This window comes from Ceratotherium simum, chromosome 26 (assembly GCF_057802395.1).
Source record: "Ceratotherium simum simum isolate JZ-2026a chromosome 26, ASM5780239v1, whole genome shotgun sequence".
NCBI lineage: Eukaryota > Metazoa > Chordata > Mammalia > Perissodactyla > Rhinocerotidae > Ceratotherium > Ceratotherium simum.
Window position 1 is genome coordinate 4,674,995 of NC_141925.1, and position 16,585 is coordinate 4,691,579.

Here is a 16,585-nt window from a genome sequence, read left to right on the forward strand (position 1 = left end):
CTTAACCTGCACCATTTTGTTGCATCTCCTCATGAATCCTAGAAGGTGGGTGTTATTATGTCATCTAGGATACAGAAGAGGAAATGGAGGCAGGGAGAGGGCAAGCTACCGGCCCACAGTTATAAGTGAGCGTAAGGGAGGCCATCTTATTGCACTAAATATCCCCAGCCCCTCCTCTGTGTGACTACTCGCTTCTCTGCACGTACTTTAAAAAATTCACATGCCCTCCTGATTTATGGCCTCCGCTTATGTATGTACTCCCCAATAACTTGATAAATTAAAAACTTTGTTCTGTGAGTTTCTCTCCAGGAACAGGCTGACCACAAGCGGGAAAGACGCCTACAAGGTATCCATCACAGCTGACAGAAGAATGGAACAATGTGATGCCTGAAGCCTGTCACGCCTGGAGACCAACATCCCTGGACCCCCTCCTTACTGCCCATTTTCCCTATATGACGCTTCAAGATTCTATAATCCTGGAAGAGGGGTCTTTGAGACATTAGTCACCTGTCTTCCGATTTGCTGGCTAATCTAATTAAACTTCGTTTCTTGACTGTTAACTCGTTGTGATTAATTGGCTCAGGCTGCTGTGAGCAGAGTGAGCCCATTGCTCGGTCTCACAGTCACATGGCTGTAAGCGGAGGAGGCTTCTGGTTCTGATGCGGAGCTCCGAGCCCCTGTGCTCTCCTGCCCAGAAGCAACTTCTTTCTCAAGTGGGGACGAGTGTTTGTTTTGGAGTCTGGAAAACCAAAGTTGCTTCTTATAAAACCTTTCTAGGAATTATAAACCAAGATTATTTTCTTCTGTCTGCGTTGTGTTCTGTAGCTATTATATAAAGTGCTTTGAGGGGGTTTACAATATCCTAGAACCTGGCTTTGAGGTTTTTAGGGGCAGGAGATTCTGTTGTACACTCCATGTCGGAGGGGTGACGTTAGGGGCCCCCCCCATCCTGCATGGACTCGGGGGGCTGCCAGCTGGCCAGACCAGACTCAACAGTGCTCACAGCCCAAGGTCTCTTCCACCAGCTAAGACTTGGACACAACATCCCAAAGAGCCTGGTTTTTCTTTTCCTTCTTTTTTCCCCTATTTAACTCCACAAACATTTATTAAACACTTTGATAAATAAATAAAAAGTTATAGGATACATTGGAACATATGAGGTAGCCATTTGGTGTAAAACTAATTCGGCCCAACCTTGTTTTTCCAAAAGGCCTGACGTGGCCCGTTGAGCAGGCATTGTACATCTGCTTTAAACATTTCTATCCTGGAGTCTAATTTTGCCGCCTGTCTGCACGTAGCCTGAAATCAGCACCACAGACAGCACCTGAACCCATAATAAGGCTTCAGAAGGTCTTTTCTCAAACACTAGATTATGTCCGAGGCCCAGCTGACACGTTTAGATACACTCACAATGAGGCAGAGCAGGAGGAAGAGCCACGAGCTGCTCCCTCCGCTGCTGCTTCGGGACAAGCCCCCATGTGAGGTGACATCACCACCGTTGTGGTAGCAGGTAACACTTACCTGGCATTTACTACGTTACAAGTACCGTTCTCAGTACTCTACAAACATAATTCTCACAGCGGTGGAGGCAATACTGAGGGCGGTGCTGTAATCATCCCAATCGTGCTGATGACAAACCGAGTCACAGAGACGCTAAGTAACTTTGCTCAAGGACACTGAGCTCGTTAGGGGGACTGCCGGGATTGAACTCAGGCAGCCAGGGCCCAGAACCACACTGTAACCATTATGCTGCACTGCCCATGTAAAGTGACATGGCTGTGACACGAGGTGACATAATGAGACTGTAGAGTTCCCTGCACATGATGTAAAGATATTTTGTGCTGCCTTTTGTGGTCATATCTCGAGTTCTAGGTCACGACTTGAACTGTTATTTTCAGAGCCCCTTGGTTCTCCCACTGGGAATGATGCAATGGTTGACGTCTGAACACGCTGCCTTTAAGACTCCAGTGAGGGGTTGGCCCGGTGGCGTAGTGGTTAAGTACTCGCACTCTGCTTCGGTGGCCCCGGGTTTGCAGGTTCGGATCCTGGGCACGGACCTACACGCTGCTCATCCAGCCATGCTATGGCGCTGTCCCATATACAAAATAGAGGAAGATGGGCACAGATGGTAGCCTAGGGCTAGTCTTCCTCACACACACACAAAAAAAAGACTCAAAATGATGGGTCTCTTTAGAATTTGTGTGGAGTAGGGTTGAAGACTCAGAACAGAGCCCCAGAAGTTGTCCAGAGAAACCAGACTCAACGGCACTTAGATTTATTCATCTGCTCCCACAGTGGATCCATCCCAGCCCCACCTCCCCTGGCCCTGCTCCTGAGGGGATGAAGCTGGTTGCTCTGCTGTCTGCCTCCTCCTCAGGATGTGGTCCTTAAGAAAGGAGGAACGGAAGGTGTGTGTTTCGTCTTCCTGGCGGGTGGCAGGCCTGGCACCATCGTGTCAGTGGCCGTTGGGTGGTGCCGGTGTGTACAGCCGCCGCTCTCCGTTTGCTGGGGGGTATTCTGCCAGGGCGTAGAGGAAGCCGCCCAGGGCCGCCACGGCCATGGCGGTGTTGTGGGAGGAGCAGCCATCTGGGGAGAGAGTCCCTCGTGAGGGCCAGGTGGCAGCCACAGTCCCATCGTGACTTTTTCAGATACTCCCCCAGCCAGCCTGGTGCCCGCAGACCCCCTTTGCTGGGCTGGGCACCGTCTGCCACCCCCACAAGTGTTGGCTGCTAGCGGCTCGCTTCTCCAGAGAAACGTCTTCAGTGTGTTGGAGCCTCCTCACCCAGGAGGTTACGCCTCCTCCCAGCGACTTACTGATACAGCGACCAAAGAGCCGGGCCCCTGTCTCGGGGGCTGTCTCTGTGGTCCGATTCTCGCTCCAGAGCCCCCTCTGCAGGACCTGCCCTGAGCCCACACCCTTGTCCAGCTCCTTCCCGCCTTCCCCTGCCCTCAGACCCTCTCCAGACCTAGGACAGTGTCTGATCGCTCCTGTTTTACAGATGGGGAAACTGAGGCTCAGGCGGCAGAGCTGAGCGCCCGGCCCTGGTGAGTCCACAGCTTATTTCTTGACCCCGATGGCCTCCCTCATTGCTGCCTCAGGCCTGCCCGGTCCCTTGTGACCCTGAGCACCCGCGTGAGACAGGACCCCCTTAGATGTTATTTAGTTCTCTGAACACAAACTGGGCTGCCCACCTTTAGTCTCTGGGCAGGTGGTGGGGCGCCAAGACTGTCCTCTCTCCTCTCAGACTTGGAGAAGAGAAGGACCCCAGCCAGGCCTGTTGGAGGGAGGGAGAATGCAGATTTCACGGAGACTAATCTCTAACCCTGGCCATCCACGCTTCTCGGTGGCCGACCTTACACCAAATGCCTGGGAACTCTTTGCACAGCGACCTGATGTTGACCCCCAACAGCCCTATGAAGGAGGCACTGTTTGGTCCCATTTTACAGATGAGGAAACTGAGGCTCAGAGAGGTTGAGTAACTCCCACAGTGAGTAACGGGCAGAAGCAGATTTGAGTCCAGACAGCCTGACTTCAAATCCTGTGCACTGAGCTCCACGCCGGCTGCCCCTGCCCGGTGGGTGCATCTAGTGATGGAATGGGCACACCGCTCCCTCCTGGGCAGTTTTCCAGGCTGCTGGTCAACCTGCAGGGGCCCCAGGAAGGACCTCGGGCTTCGGGATTTCTGCTGCTCCCCCTCCAGCCCTCAGGACAGTCCTGGTGTCCAGCTCTCCAGGGCGTGCACAGCAGGCCCCCTACCACCCGGCCATAGGCAGCCCCAGCCCCCTGCGTTGGCCCGGCCTAGTCAGGACATGGGCCCCCAGGGGTCTCTCGAGAACTGCTCTCCCTTCCCCTGCCCAGCCTTTGGCGGCAGCGACAAAACGGGCCCGTCGGATTTGCACTTCCTCGTCTTGTCTGCCTGCAGGTGGATGATGAGGGGTTGACGGCAAGACATTTAGTTCCTGGAATCACTCACAAGCGGTTGCTGGACCCCTACTCTGAGCTGGCGATCCCACCTCCCTTCCTGCTTTTGCCTTGCAGTTATTTATTTTTTATTAATAAAAAATTGAAATCAGGGCTTCTCTTCCTTCTTCCTCCCTCCCTCCCTTCCTTCCATGTTGTGTCTGGCCTCTCTTCCCTTCCCAGCATAGTTATAGCCTAGTCTCAGTTTCTCTACATTGGTGGACCGACTGCAGCATTTATCATCTTGGCCAGGACACTTTTGGGAGGAAAGGGGGCACTATTCATAACGGCTCCAGGACAACAGGCATAAGCTGAGGACACCAGGACATGGGAACACTGGGATTGTGCTGGTCACTTGCCCAGTGGCTTGAAGATCCCCTCCCTGCCCTTCTTTGCTCCAAACCCTGGTGCATTGATCCCTCTACATTTCCCAGGATGCCTTGCCCACCAGCTCCTGCTTGGGTTTGACCAACAGCAGGCACAGGCGGAGCGAGGGGAGAAGCCGGGGTATTTCTTCCCTCTTTCTGTCTCCTCCACATCCAGTCCCTGCAGCCTCTGCTGACACCACCTTCCCCCACAGTCCCTCCAGCTCTGCCTCTGGGGAGGGCAGTGGCTAACCTCTGATTTTTCTCACCTTTTCTGTTTTCAGCTCTTGCAACACCTGAGACAAGTTCCCTATATTCAACTCCTGCTGAAGTTCCCAATGCGGGTTCTGTTTGCCTGACTAGACTTTGACAGAGAGGAGTTATCTCATGATTTTCAGTAATACACTGAAACTTCTCTTTTATACTCCCTTCACTGGAGTCAATATCTCTGGACTCCCCACCTTCTGAGAGGAGGGCATCAGAGACCCCTACTCTTTCCTCCGCCTCCCAAACAGGAAGGCCCTCCCTTCAGTGATGCTGGGGGTTTGTTTTCCATTGAGGGTGACCTGTGTACAGCCTTTCCAGGGTGTCTCGGCTTCATGCCAAGAAGGTCCCTTGGGTATTTTCATTACCTGTAAATTGTTTTTCTCGTCTCTTTACTCTTCTCAAAAAATGCTGTTGGTGTTGAACGGCTTTCGATAATTCTTCATCTTCAGCAGCTGGGAGAAGAGAGAAAGGCAAACTTCTCAGGATGGATTTTTGAACATTACTCACTAAACCTCCTCCCCCTCAGGTCTTCTCTTGAATCTGGAGGCTCTTCCGGAAGTTTCCTCGAGCACCTGTCTGCAGATCCTTCCACATGGCTTAAATTTGTCATCTACTGATGTTTCTCAAATTGTGGTCCCCCAACCACCCATATCAGAATGGCCAGAGGAGCTCCTTAAAAATGCAGGCTCCACAGCCCCATCCTCCACCTGCTGAGTCTGCGGGTCTGGGGGCCTGAGAATCTTCCTTTTATAAACTCCTGTTTTAAAAACAGACTACAGTCATGCACTGCATAACGACGTGTCAGTCAATGACGGAAACGGTGGTCCCATAAGGTCTGTATCATGGAGCCTAGGTGTGTGGTGGGCTGTACCATCTAGGTGTGTGAGAGTATACTCTATGATGTTTGCCAAGGATGAAATTGCCCAAACGCATTTCTCGGAACGTATCCCCGTCATTAAGTGACACACGACTGTGTATCTTATTTCAAAATCTTTGCCTCTTTGAGCATCCCAAGCTTCTCATTTAGGGCACCAACGTTTATTGGGAGCCTCCTCTGTACCCGGCACAGGCTGCGGGGGTCTCACATGTATTATGTCTACTCCTCACAGCTCAGGGAGGTGCACATTATTATGCTCACTAGTTACAGACAGGGAAATTGAGGCTCAGAGAGGTGAAGTGACTTACTCCAAGGAGGCCCAGCCGTCCAGTGTCACGTGGCCACAATGGGGCTGCATGCTCTGCCTCCCCCAGACATCTCCCCCAACCAAACTACCTAAAGAGGCTTCCCCCATGTTCTTTTCTTTCTCAGCCTGTTGTCTCCTTCACAGCTCTTATCAGAACTCACCATTATTTCTCTTTTCGGTTTGTGTGGGTGGTCTCTGCCTCTCTTCCTCAGAACCCTAGTTTCCCCAGAGTGTAGAACAGTGTCTGGGACACGGTAGGGGCTTAGGGAATACTCAATAAGAAGTGAATTTGTTAATGCAGGTGTCGGGGGCCAACATCTTCCAACAAGATTGCCTCCCATCCTGCAAAGTTCGGGCTTTGAGCCCATTTCCAAGTGTGTGTGTGCATGCACATGGGTGTTGCAAAGCTCTATTCCCACCCCTAACACCACTGCATCCTTTCCTCTCCTGGCCAAGAAACCCAGCCCTCCAGCACCCTCTCGCGCCCCGCCAGGGCGGAAGCGCAGCTCACCAGGCCTCCCGAAGCATCCTTCCTGCGGCTTCTGCCAGCTGAGAATGGCCTCCAGCCACCGGAGCTTGTAGAAGTCGGAGAAGCCGCTGATTCCACACAACATGACTAGAAGCACAGATGGGGACCTTCTGCAGGCCTGCCCCCCAGGCCCACCTCCTCCCACTCCCCAAGGCCCCCTCGGTGCCACCTGCGTCTTCCTGCCAGGGCAGGGCAGCTCCAGGAGGTGGGCCTCAGTGTAGGGGCTGCAGGGAGGCCGCGGAGGCTCTGCCTTAGCCAGCAGGGGCGCCCGGGCCTGGGTCCTGCCTCCCTCCCAGGGCCTCAGTCGGGGCCGCTCAAGAGTCGGGCTCAGTAGAGGGATCTGGACACCCAAGCCGGGGAGCGGCCACCCAGGGACCCCCTTTCTGCCTCATGTCTAAGGCTCTGAGGGTCTGTTTGCCAGTCAGCTGGTCAGTCTGTCCAGAGCTCCATCATTGGGTCAGCCTTCAGGGGCAGGAAGCACACAGTGGCAGAGAAAATACAGGATGCTCAGTTAAACTTGAGTTTCGGATACACAATGAATAAAAATTTTAAAGCATAAGTATAGCCCATGCAGTGTTTGGGATATATTTATACTAAAAATGTATTCATCATTTGTCTGAAGCTCAGATTTACCTGGGCACCGTGTATTTTTATTTGCTGAACCTGGCAGCCCTGCTATCTGTGTGTGTGTATGTGTGCGCACACGTGTGTGCCCCTAATTTGGGACACCCTGCTGCTCTGTCCCTAGGGTGGAGTGCTGGGGCCCACTGTTTTCCATGAAGAGGTCCCGGGTCGGGTAGGCGTATCCGATGGCCTCAGCTCTCCGGTTCAGGTCCATCATGTTGGCGCAGAAGAGGTGCATGTAGTGCTGGGTCTGGTGGAACAGCCCCTCCGTGCAGCCCTTCTGGGGGAACAAACACCGGAGACAGGGAGGTTGGTGGTCTGCATGACAGACCGCACTCTGTTAGTCTGTTACGGGAAGAGACTTGCAGTTCTGAGATGATCTTGCAAGTGGCTGTGTTTGGGGCAGATCTTTTCCCTTTTCCCAGAATTTCTTCCCCACCCACACTCCCTGCCGGGGGCTCAGTTACTGGCGTCAGAGAGAGCTGGCTTCCAGTCCCGGCTCTGCCACTCAGGAGCTGTGTGACCTTGGCCAGCTGTGTTAACCTTTCTGAGCCTCAAGGGTGAGAAAGGGCAATGCAGCAGGGAGCTGCACTGGCGGGGCACTCGCGTGGGTGGGCGAGACCCTGACTAGGAAGTGCCCCACACAACGCCCGACACTAGGGGGCGCTCTAGAGCCTCCAGCTGCTGTCATGCAGTGATTCCAGACAAACAGTCTACTCAAAGTGTGGGCCGCGGACTGGCTGCCAGGAGAGAAGGACAGGAGATGAGAACAGGCTTTAGAAACTTCTGCAGCAATGTGTCAGAATGACTTTCTACCTGACGAGCCCAATATTCAAAATACTTTTCCTCCTTAGTTAGCGTTTTTTTTTTTTTTTTTTTTTTTTGGTGAGGAAGATCAGCCCTGAGCTAACATCCATGCCAATCCTCCTCCTTTTGCTGAGGAAGACTGGCCCTGGGCTAACATCCGTGCCCATCTTTCCCCACTTTATATGGGACGCCGCCACAGCATGGCTCGACAAGCAGTGTGTCGGTGTGCGCCTGGGATTCGAACCTGCAAACCCCGGGCCACCAAAGTAGAGTGCGTGCACTTAACTGCTACACCACGGGGCCGGCCCCCATTATTTGGTTTTTATTGCCCTATTTAGAAAAATACTGGGGCCGGCCCCGTGGCGTAGCGGTTAAGTGCGCGTGCTCCGCTGCTGGCTGCCCGGGTTCGGATCCCGGGCGCACACCGATGCACTGCTTGTCACGCCATGCTGTGGTGGTGTCCCATATCAAGTGGAGGAAGATGCGGACGATATTAGCCCAGGGCCAGTCTTCTTCAGCAAAAGAGGAGTGGCATGGATGTTAGCTCAGGGCTGATCTTCCTCACAAAAAAAAAAAAGAAGAAGAAAAATACTGGTCTGTGACAACTAGCAAATAAATAATAATTAAAAAAACCTGTCAAAAACAGCGAGTCTCTTCTTGGCTAAGAATTTCTGGACATCAGATAACATTTTTGGATAGAGATAACAAGCCCTACTTTTCTCTATAAAGACACATATGTTTAAAAATGATTATTATTCAGCAAAGTTTGAGCTTTTGGGCGCTGGAGAGGTGGGAGTGGGGCTGGTTTGGTTTTCTGGAAGCTGCTATCCACCGACTATGTTCTAAGTCCTTTTCCATTTGTTGTTGCTTGCTGAGTTATTTCTACTGCTTCTCTTTGACTCTATTTCTCTCTTTTTGTTTTTCTGATGCCCTGTGATCCAGTTCAGCATGCAAAGCTGTCTGTCCAATAGAATCCCAAATCATCCCTCCCCATAGTTTGGTTCAATTTTATAGCCAACGGATGGCAGGCTACTCTCTTCCTGATGTCTGAAGCACAAATCCAAAAACCCACTTGTTTTCTTGGTGTGTAGCGTATAAAACCACTCGGCCACCAGGCCCCTTTTACGGGTGCTTGTCCTCCGGGGCGTGGCCGGGCACTCACCATTCTGGCCGAGAGGAAGAAGAGCAGCTGGTGGGACAGGCAGTAGCCTGAGCAGCCGGGCTTGCTCATGAGCGTCCTGCAGAAGTCTGAGAGTCTGCAGGGCTGGCTGCCGTCCCCCCTGGGGGAGAGGTGGTTCCAGGCTGTTAAGAGTGTCCTAAAGGAAGCCCAAGGGCATGGAGCCTTCCCAGACCCAATCCCTCCACTGGTTATTAGGATCCCCTGTAGGTCCCGGGCACCCAGCTGGGCTCCAGGGGCAGCCAGATAAAATACAGGCTAAAGCCAGTACCCTCAGCACCAGGGAGGTGACACTGGGTCTATCCTTGGTTGGGGGAGCCACATGGGGCTGCGACTTCCTATTGCTTGGGACCCCCAAGCACTGCCCTAAGCAGCAGATCCCTGAACCCAGCCAGCTTGGGGTCTGGACCCAGCATGCCCCTTCCCTCTGTGTCAGGCCTGCCCCACAACAGGGACAGAGCGACACAGGGCAGGTCCCTCACTGGAGCGCAGCCCCTCTGCGGGCCCAGCTGTGTCCTGGCCCAAACACTGCTCTGAAGGATGCTGAGAGGACGGGGGCCCAGGCACCTGCTGCCCCTTCTGCCCCAGGGTGGGTCCCGGTACCTCGGGCTGCCCCGGGGGGTCTGCTCCACGCCCACTGCACAGCAGGATAAAATGGTGAGTTAGACTGAGACCTACAGGCCCATGGGGGAGACAGAACCCTACAGAAAATGTACATTGCCTCTGTGGTGGGGAGTGGTGCCAGGACAGCCAGCCCACCACGGGAGGTCAAGGTCAGCCTGTGCAGTGGGGTCAGGGAAGGTTCTGGAGGTAGGAGGCTAGAGCTGGCCCTGAAGTGGGAGCAGAGCTACTTAGGCACAGGGGTTGGGTTGGGGCGGCGTGGGAGGAGGCCCCACAGAGGCGACTGGGCCAAGGGAAAGGCTCAGAAGAGGGAGGGAGCCAGTGCCTTTGAGGGTCTGAAAAGTGGCCCCAGGGGCTGGACCAGAGGGCCTGGGCATGAAAGGGCAGCAGGAGCTGGGGCTTCCTTCTGAGAACAACAGGGGCTTCACGCTGGGGGTGGGTGTTCAGATGAGGTTTTGAGACGATCGCTCTGGTGTGGGGAGGCCTGTCAGGAGATGGGGGTGGGAGTGCAAGGGGGGTGGGGGCTGGACGAGGCTGGAAGCCACGTGTGATGGGGTGGGAGAGGGCAGGGTCAGGGCGGCTCTGGGGGGGCTGTGCCTGGTTTTGCAGAAGTGGGGGTGGAAGCGGGGAACTGCAGATGGGGTGGGACAGGAGGACAGGCTGAGAGCGAGCGCTTTGGGACTTCGGAAATCAGGGCAAGACCAGGGGGCCCACCTGGTTCCCAGCAGCTGCACCAGGCACGAGTCACTGTGTTCCTCAGAGAAAGAGTCCTGGGGCTCGACTGTGGGGTAGACCATGGAGGCGTTGGTGCGGGTCCAGGCCTGCGGGAGCTTCCAAAACCCAGGCTGGATGGTTGGCTGGAACTCTGGCAGAGAGGAGGGGGTGGGGGGAGACCCAGTGGCAGTGGACCAGCCAGGCTTAACCGCCCCCCAGGCTCCTGTGGCTCCAAGCCAAGGAACTGGATGTCCCTCCCTGCGCAGCCCTGACCACACACGGGTGCCTGCTCAGAGCTCTAAGCCTCGCCTGCTGGTGGGGCATTGCATTTGAAACACAGGAATATTTCTCTAAAAAAAACATTAAAAAGAAATCAATAGGAACAGAGCTGGGACAGGCTTTGACTAATCCACTGTATTCTGTGGAAGCTTGAAACATATAAAAAGGGCCAGTAGCCTCCTCTGGTTGGGTTAGAAAGTGGACCTCTCACCAAACAGATGCCCAGCCAAGGGGCTTCTTCAGGATGACACCGGCTGGGATGGTCTTAGGGACCAGGCCTGGGGAGGGCGGGGGACCTGACTGCAGAGAGGCAGGCCAGAGCTCGGAAGGGTTGGGGTGTCGTCACAGGCAGCGGGGCTGTTGTCTGGCCAATCATCTCCCTGCCACCCTCAACCCGGGAGCAACTGAGGCCAGGCTTATGGGGGGGCTCTTGGTAGGGTTAACTCAAGCCTGATAAGAAGACAGAGACTCTTATCATTATAAGGCATAAGAGAGATACCAGCAAGACACTAATATTTGCCGTGCAAAAGGCCAAATTACCTTTTAGATATCCCACCCTCTGGGGCGGACACTCCCCTTCCCGCTGGTCTAGGATGGAGGCCCCAAGCCTGGGCGTGAGCTGGACAAGTGAAGGGAGACATGTTCCCTCCTTCCCACCCCCTCTGTGTGGGTGGGAGAGGTCAGCTCATCCTGGATGAAGGATGACCGAACATCCCCCAGGGTCAGCCTGTGGCGTGCTCAGCCGGCAGGACGCAGTTGGTTACAGATCGCCCCGGACCCTCCCTGCACCCGAAGGGGCCCGCACAGGTCATTTCAGTAAATGTCCGCAGATGCAGTGTTCCTGAAGAAGTGAGGCCCACCCCGTGCTCTTACCTCTTAGGTACTTGGGGTCGCTCAGCTTGAGGTAGAAAACGGATCCGTGCAGGAGAGGTGCCAGCTCGTCCACCAGCTTCCCCACACGCAGGGTCAGCGGCTGCAGCGGGGGGTCCCAGGCCCACTCCTCCTGCACGCCTTTTAGCTGCACTGGGAAGGGGCAGAGCGCATGCATTCCTCCGTTTGACCAACCACGTGGACAGGAAAGACACCCTAAGTTACTACGCTGGCTGAGCCTCCGCCTCCTCCGGCTCCAGGGGAAAGGACTTGCGGAGCTTACTGGGAGTTAGGCCTCAGCGGGGTGGTGAGGGAGGGCCAGAGGGACAGAAGGTGGTGGCTAAGAGCTTGATTTCTGGAGGTGGGCCTGGGCTCAAATCCTGACTCGCATACTTTCTTGTTGGGTGACCAGAGAAAATTTAATTTTCATTTTAATTTCTCTCCATTTCACTTTCTTCGTCTATAAAATGGGGGTAATGATAGTCCTCACTTCTTGGAGTGGGGGAGTTGTACGGATTAAATAAACTAACACATAGAGAGGACCCAGCATTGTCCATAGTGCAAAGTAAGCACTTAATAAAGTTTGGCTATTAGTATTAATTAGGGAGACAACGTTTGCTGTAGAGAAGGAAAAAATGAGGGAGGGATTCAGATTGCAGGGTGGAGAGCCACTGTGTACAGTTGAGCAGGTTGCACACTGCACAGGGGGACCATACATTCCTATCATGGGTGTGTATATGTATTAAGATACTTTTCCAGCAGATGGCAGTGAAGCAATTTGAGGAAGGGATGCCTTTTTCTAATCCTCACAAAGGTGCCCTATGGACTAGCAGTGGCCCTGCTGGAGTGGGAGAGGATGGTGGTGGCGGGGAGAGGAGGTCAAGAGGTGGCCAGAGAGGAGACGGAGGGAGCGCATCAGCACGGGGCTGAGCGAGGAGAGGCGAGGCAGGGCAGCAGGTGAGAGACGAGGCAGAGAACTGTGTGGGGGAGGGCCGATGCCGTGTAAGGAGGGTACTGAGCAGGTCTGTGGGGTGACGGGCTCTGTGACACCCCTCCCCTGACGTGGCTCCCTCCCTGGGCTTGAGCCCAGGAGTCTAGTCCTTGTTCTAGACCTCTTGGTTCTAGCAGCAGACGCAGGGTACTTCCCAGAGGGGCTGCCCCAGTCATGGCTGAGACCAGGTGGACCCGACCTGGCCTCATGGCGATCCTGGGTCCTCAGCCTTGTTCCTACGTCTCCCTGCACGTGTGGCAGCTGCTGCCACATTCTGGACCCCCAGCATGGCTGCTGGAGGCTCTGGAGGGACGCTTTGACCTCTTAGGGTCCACGTCCACCTGTGTAGCCCAAGCAGAGGACCCAGCAGATCCGTGGATATGCTGTTGCTACTGGACCCCCAGAATGTGACCCCCTTTTCTCTCTCTCCCGAGAAGGCTGAGCATGAAGGTAGGACCCTCATAGGAGGACCATGATGGTCAACTGGTGATCACGCCCTTTCAGCCCCCACACTGAATCGGGCTGACCAGTGAGACCAAGAAGAAATTGGGGAAATGATGTTGTGTGGCTTCCAAGGCTGGGTTGTAAGGGACCGGAGCCTTCCACTTGGCTTTCTCCTGGGCCACTGGCTCTGGGGGAGGTGGCTGCCGTGTTGTGCGGACACTCAGGCAGCCCGAGGGAGGGGTCCACGCGGGAGGAACCGAGGGCTCCTGCTGACAGCCAGCACCAACTTGCCAGCCCTGTGAGTGAGCGAGCTCCTCCCACCCCCGTCAGGCCTTCGGATGAACACAGCCCTGGCCGACATCTCCACTCAACCTCCTGGGAGACCCTGAGCCAGAACCACCCAGCTACGCCGCTCCCAGATCCCTGATGCCCAGAAACAGTGAGACAACAGCTGCTGTTTGAAGGAGCTAGGTTCCTGCGTAATTTGCTCTTCAGCAGTAGATTATTGCAAGGGGAGGGGGCCGGCCCTGGAGAGGGGAGGAGGCAGACAGTAGGACAGACAGTAGGAGAAGCCAGCCCAGGAGGGGGCGGCCCCGGTCTGAGGCCGGTGTGTGCTGCCGCTTCCCTCCTTCCCAGGCAGCCCCACGCTGTAATGACAGTCAGACAGAGCAGGGTTCAAGTCCACCTCTTCACTTACCCGCTGTGTGACCTGGGACAGGCTCTAAAGCCCATCCCCTCACTGGTAACAAGGGGTAACAAAGATGGACTTACCTCAAGGGTTGTGGGGAGACGCCAGCGTGATCCCTGAGGCGTGCACCCTGGGGTGCCAGCACTCAGTGGGTACTTATGAACCTCGCCTTTACTATTGCATGCACCCCCGACAGCACGCGGCCCCGACAGCACGCGGCCCAGGGAGCCATCTGCTCCCCTTCTCTCTCCGTGAGGAAGACAGACCCATGGGGCTGCTGCCGACGAGCCTGTTGTCTCCCTCGTCCCAGGAAGGTTTATGCAACCACCGCTCCTCGCCCAGCGCCGTGCCCGGCGCCCACCTGCTCCCAAGGGGTGTCACAGCAGGTGAGTTTGGATTCTAGACCCACCGCCTATCAGCTGTGAGGCGTCAGGAGGCTACCGAACCCCTCTGTGCCTCAGTTTCCCCACCTGCAGAAGGAGCAGAACAGGGCACCTCCCTCTCTGGGCCGTTTGGCGATGACACGCGGCAGGTGCCTGGGCAGCACCCAGCTCCCCTTTGCGGGGCCACACCACGGTTCCTGGGCCCAAGACACTTTTGTCTTTGTGGGTCCTTTCCTCCACTGAGAAAAAATACAATAAAGATCGTGTCTTATGACCAAGTTGGTAGGAAGATGGGTATGTTTATATTATCTATTAAACCATTTTCTTTAACTTAGTTAATTTTTTCTTCTGACTTTAAGAGAAACGGAAACATTTTCACGGGCCCCTAGAGGTATCCTGTGCAGATGGGGAAGCTGGCCCTGCGTGTTGATTTTGTTGTTAGTTTTTAGAGGAGTCAGGAGGTGGGGCTGGGATTAATGAAGGAGATAGGGCATCCGTCTTGCCGCACCCTGGTCCTGGCCTGGAGGGGAGGGGCTCGGATTTTGGGGGTCTCCAGGATTCGTCCTGGGGGGGGGGGTCAGGGGTGTGGGGAGGACAGCGGAAGGCCCCGAGGCAGGGAGGCCGAGACGCAGGCCGGGGACAGAAGCAGACCTGTCCCCGAGCCCCTACTCCTGCCGGGACCTGGCGTCCTGGTGGGCGGAAAGCTGCGCTGGCAATGCAGACGGGTGATGCAGGAGCGGAGTGGGGCCAGCCAGAGCCCGGGCTGACCCCAAGCCTGCTTTGTCACGTAGGTAGGTCAGGATGGCCAGCGGGGAGGGGCTGACAGCAACTCTGGTGTGTGTGTGGGGGTGGTGCCGTTTGCCTTGGCCTGTCTCCAGCGCCCCCCCGGGATCTTATATCCCTCAAAGCAGAACAAACACTTGGCTCTTTACTCTGAGCCTCCAGCCGGCTTTGGCTGCAAGTGGGGGGAGCCGGGGCTGGAGCCCGATCTCGAGGGTCCTCGGTTTTGCCCATAGCCACCGTCCCATAAATACCCCTTCAAAGGGCACACTCCCTCTGCCCACCTTGTTTTGTGGCATGTCAGGAGGGAGGGACTGTCAAATGGATCCTTTCCTCCCGGGAAAATAATAATTTCCCAATCTTTTCTCATGTGGCCTTTGAAGTCTTCCTGCTTCCAAAAAGACTGATAACAGTGGGGGCCCAGACACCCAAAAGGAGCAAGCCGCCCCTCTTTCCTTACAGTCAAAGCAGACTGTTCAGGGGTCAGGAGGTGGCCAGGTCCCAGGGGTGCAGAGCAGGCAGGTGACAGGCTGAGGACTGGTTTTCCAGGTGGCCAGGCCGGGGGACAAGGGCGCACCCACCTTCCAGCACCCGGAACCCCACCACGCCGTCCAGGTTGACTTCGGGCAGCCTCTTCTTCAGGAAGGACGTGGCTCTCTCCAGTGCAGAGAGGATGAGGCCCGTGATGGCGGCCTTGCCCTCTGGGGTGTCCGGCGGTGGCAGCGAGGAGGGCTGCAGCGGCAGCGGTGCCAGCAGGAGGAGGAGCAGGAGCCCCAGGCTGGACATGGCTGGCTTCTGCTCCAGGCTGGTGGAGTGCACCGCCCTCCTCCTGCCTCCTCCTCCTCCCCTTCCCCCTGCAGGGGCAGGGCTGACCCAGCAGCCTGCGGAGGCCTGGGCAGAGGGCTTGGGCAGCGCAGCGGAAGGGGGCTGATGGCAGGGGCCCGGTGGTCAGGCCAGCCCTGGACGTGGAGCCAGCTGGTGCCGGACGGGAAGAGGGGCACCCACTCTCCCTTCTCACCCCAGATTCTCCAGGCCCACTGGCTACACTTTTGATCTAGCAATTGCAATTACAATCCAGAAATTCAAGGGCACTGAAACGCAAAGTATGTTTTTTTTTTAAAATAAGTTTGGAATAAACTCATTTGAGGACACACCCGCCCTGAACTGCTGGGAGATTCCTTCGAGCAGCACCCGTCCAGCAGAAACAGCATTCAAGCCGCAAAGGGGAGTCACGCGGGCACTTCACAGTTTTCTAGTAGGCACGTTAAAAGGCAAAGAGAAGCAGGGGAAATGAATTTTAATGATATATTTTATTTGAACCACTAGATCCAAAATATTATCATTTCAACTAGTAATCAATATAAAAAATTTTTTTTTTTTTACTTTTATTATCAGTTTTCTCCTATGACATCTTTGAAATCTGGGGAGTGTTTTACACTCCCGGCAGGTTTCAGCTCGGGCGAGCCCCAGTTCAAGAGCGTGACAGCCACATGGGCTCCTGTTCTGGACAGTGAGGACCTGGGCCCTGAAGCAGCTGACCCAGTGTGACAGCAGACTGTTTCCCTGCGGAGATTTTCATGCTGGTTTCCTGGGAGTGTCAAAACATGCCGGGACTGTTTCGTGTATGCGTGCCATGTTACTTTTCCAAAACCCCAAAAGTTCTGAATTCAGAAAACACCTGCCCTCAGGGTTTCAGTTAACAGATTACAGATCTGAAAAAATGATAAAAATACCGCCACCAAAATGTGCATCTGATGCTCCTTGTGAGCAGGCGCTAGGTCAAGGTTTCTCAGCCTTTTTCTTTCTTTCTTCATCATTCATTCATTATTTATTTTTTCACTCATTCATTTTTAACACGCCAAAAGGAAACCCCAAACCCAACAGCAGTCACTCCCCATTCC

General features: G+C 55.0%; 1 protein-coding gene across 1 annotated transcript; it reads right to left on the reverse strand.

Moving 5' to 3' along the window:
- Window positions 1–2,217: 2,217 nt before the first annotated feature.
- C26H16orf89 (chromosome 26 C16orf89 homolog) lies at window positions 2,218–15,470 on the reverse strand. The gene is made up of 8 exons (XM_004438267.3): window positions 15,266–15,470; window positions 11,402–11,551; window positions 10,250–10,400; window positions 8,900–9,017; window positions 7,075–7,210; window positions 6,289–6,393; window positions 4,959–5,045; window positions 2,218–2,586 (listed from the first exon to the last, which is right to left on the reverse strand). Exons 1-8 carry the CDS (start codon window positions 15,468–15,470, stop codon window positions 2,456–2,458), a joined length of 1,083 nt encoding a protein of 360 aa, XP_004438324.1. The 3' UTR covers window positions 2,218–2,455.
- Between the last annotated feature and the right edge of the window lie 1,115 nt (window positions 15,471–16,585).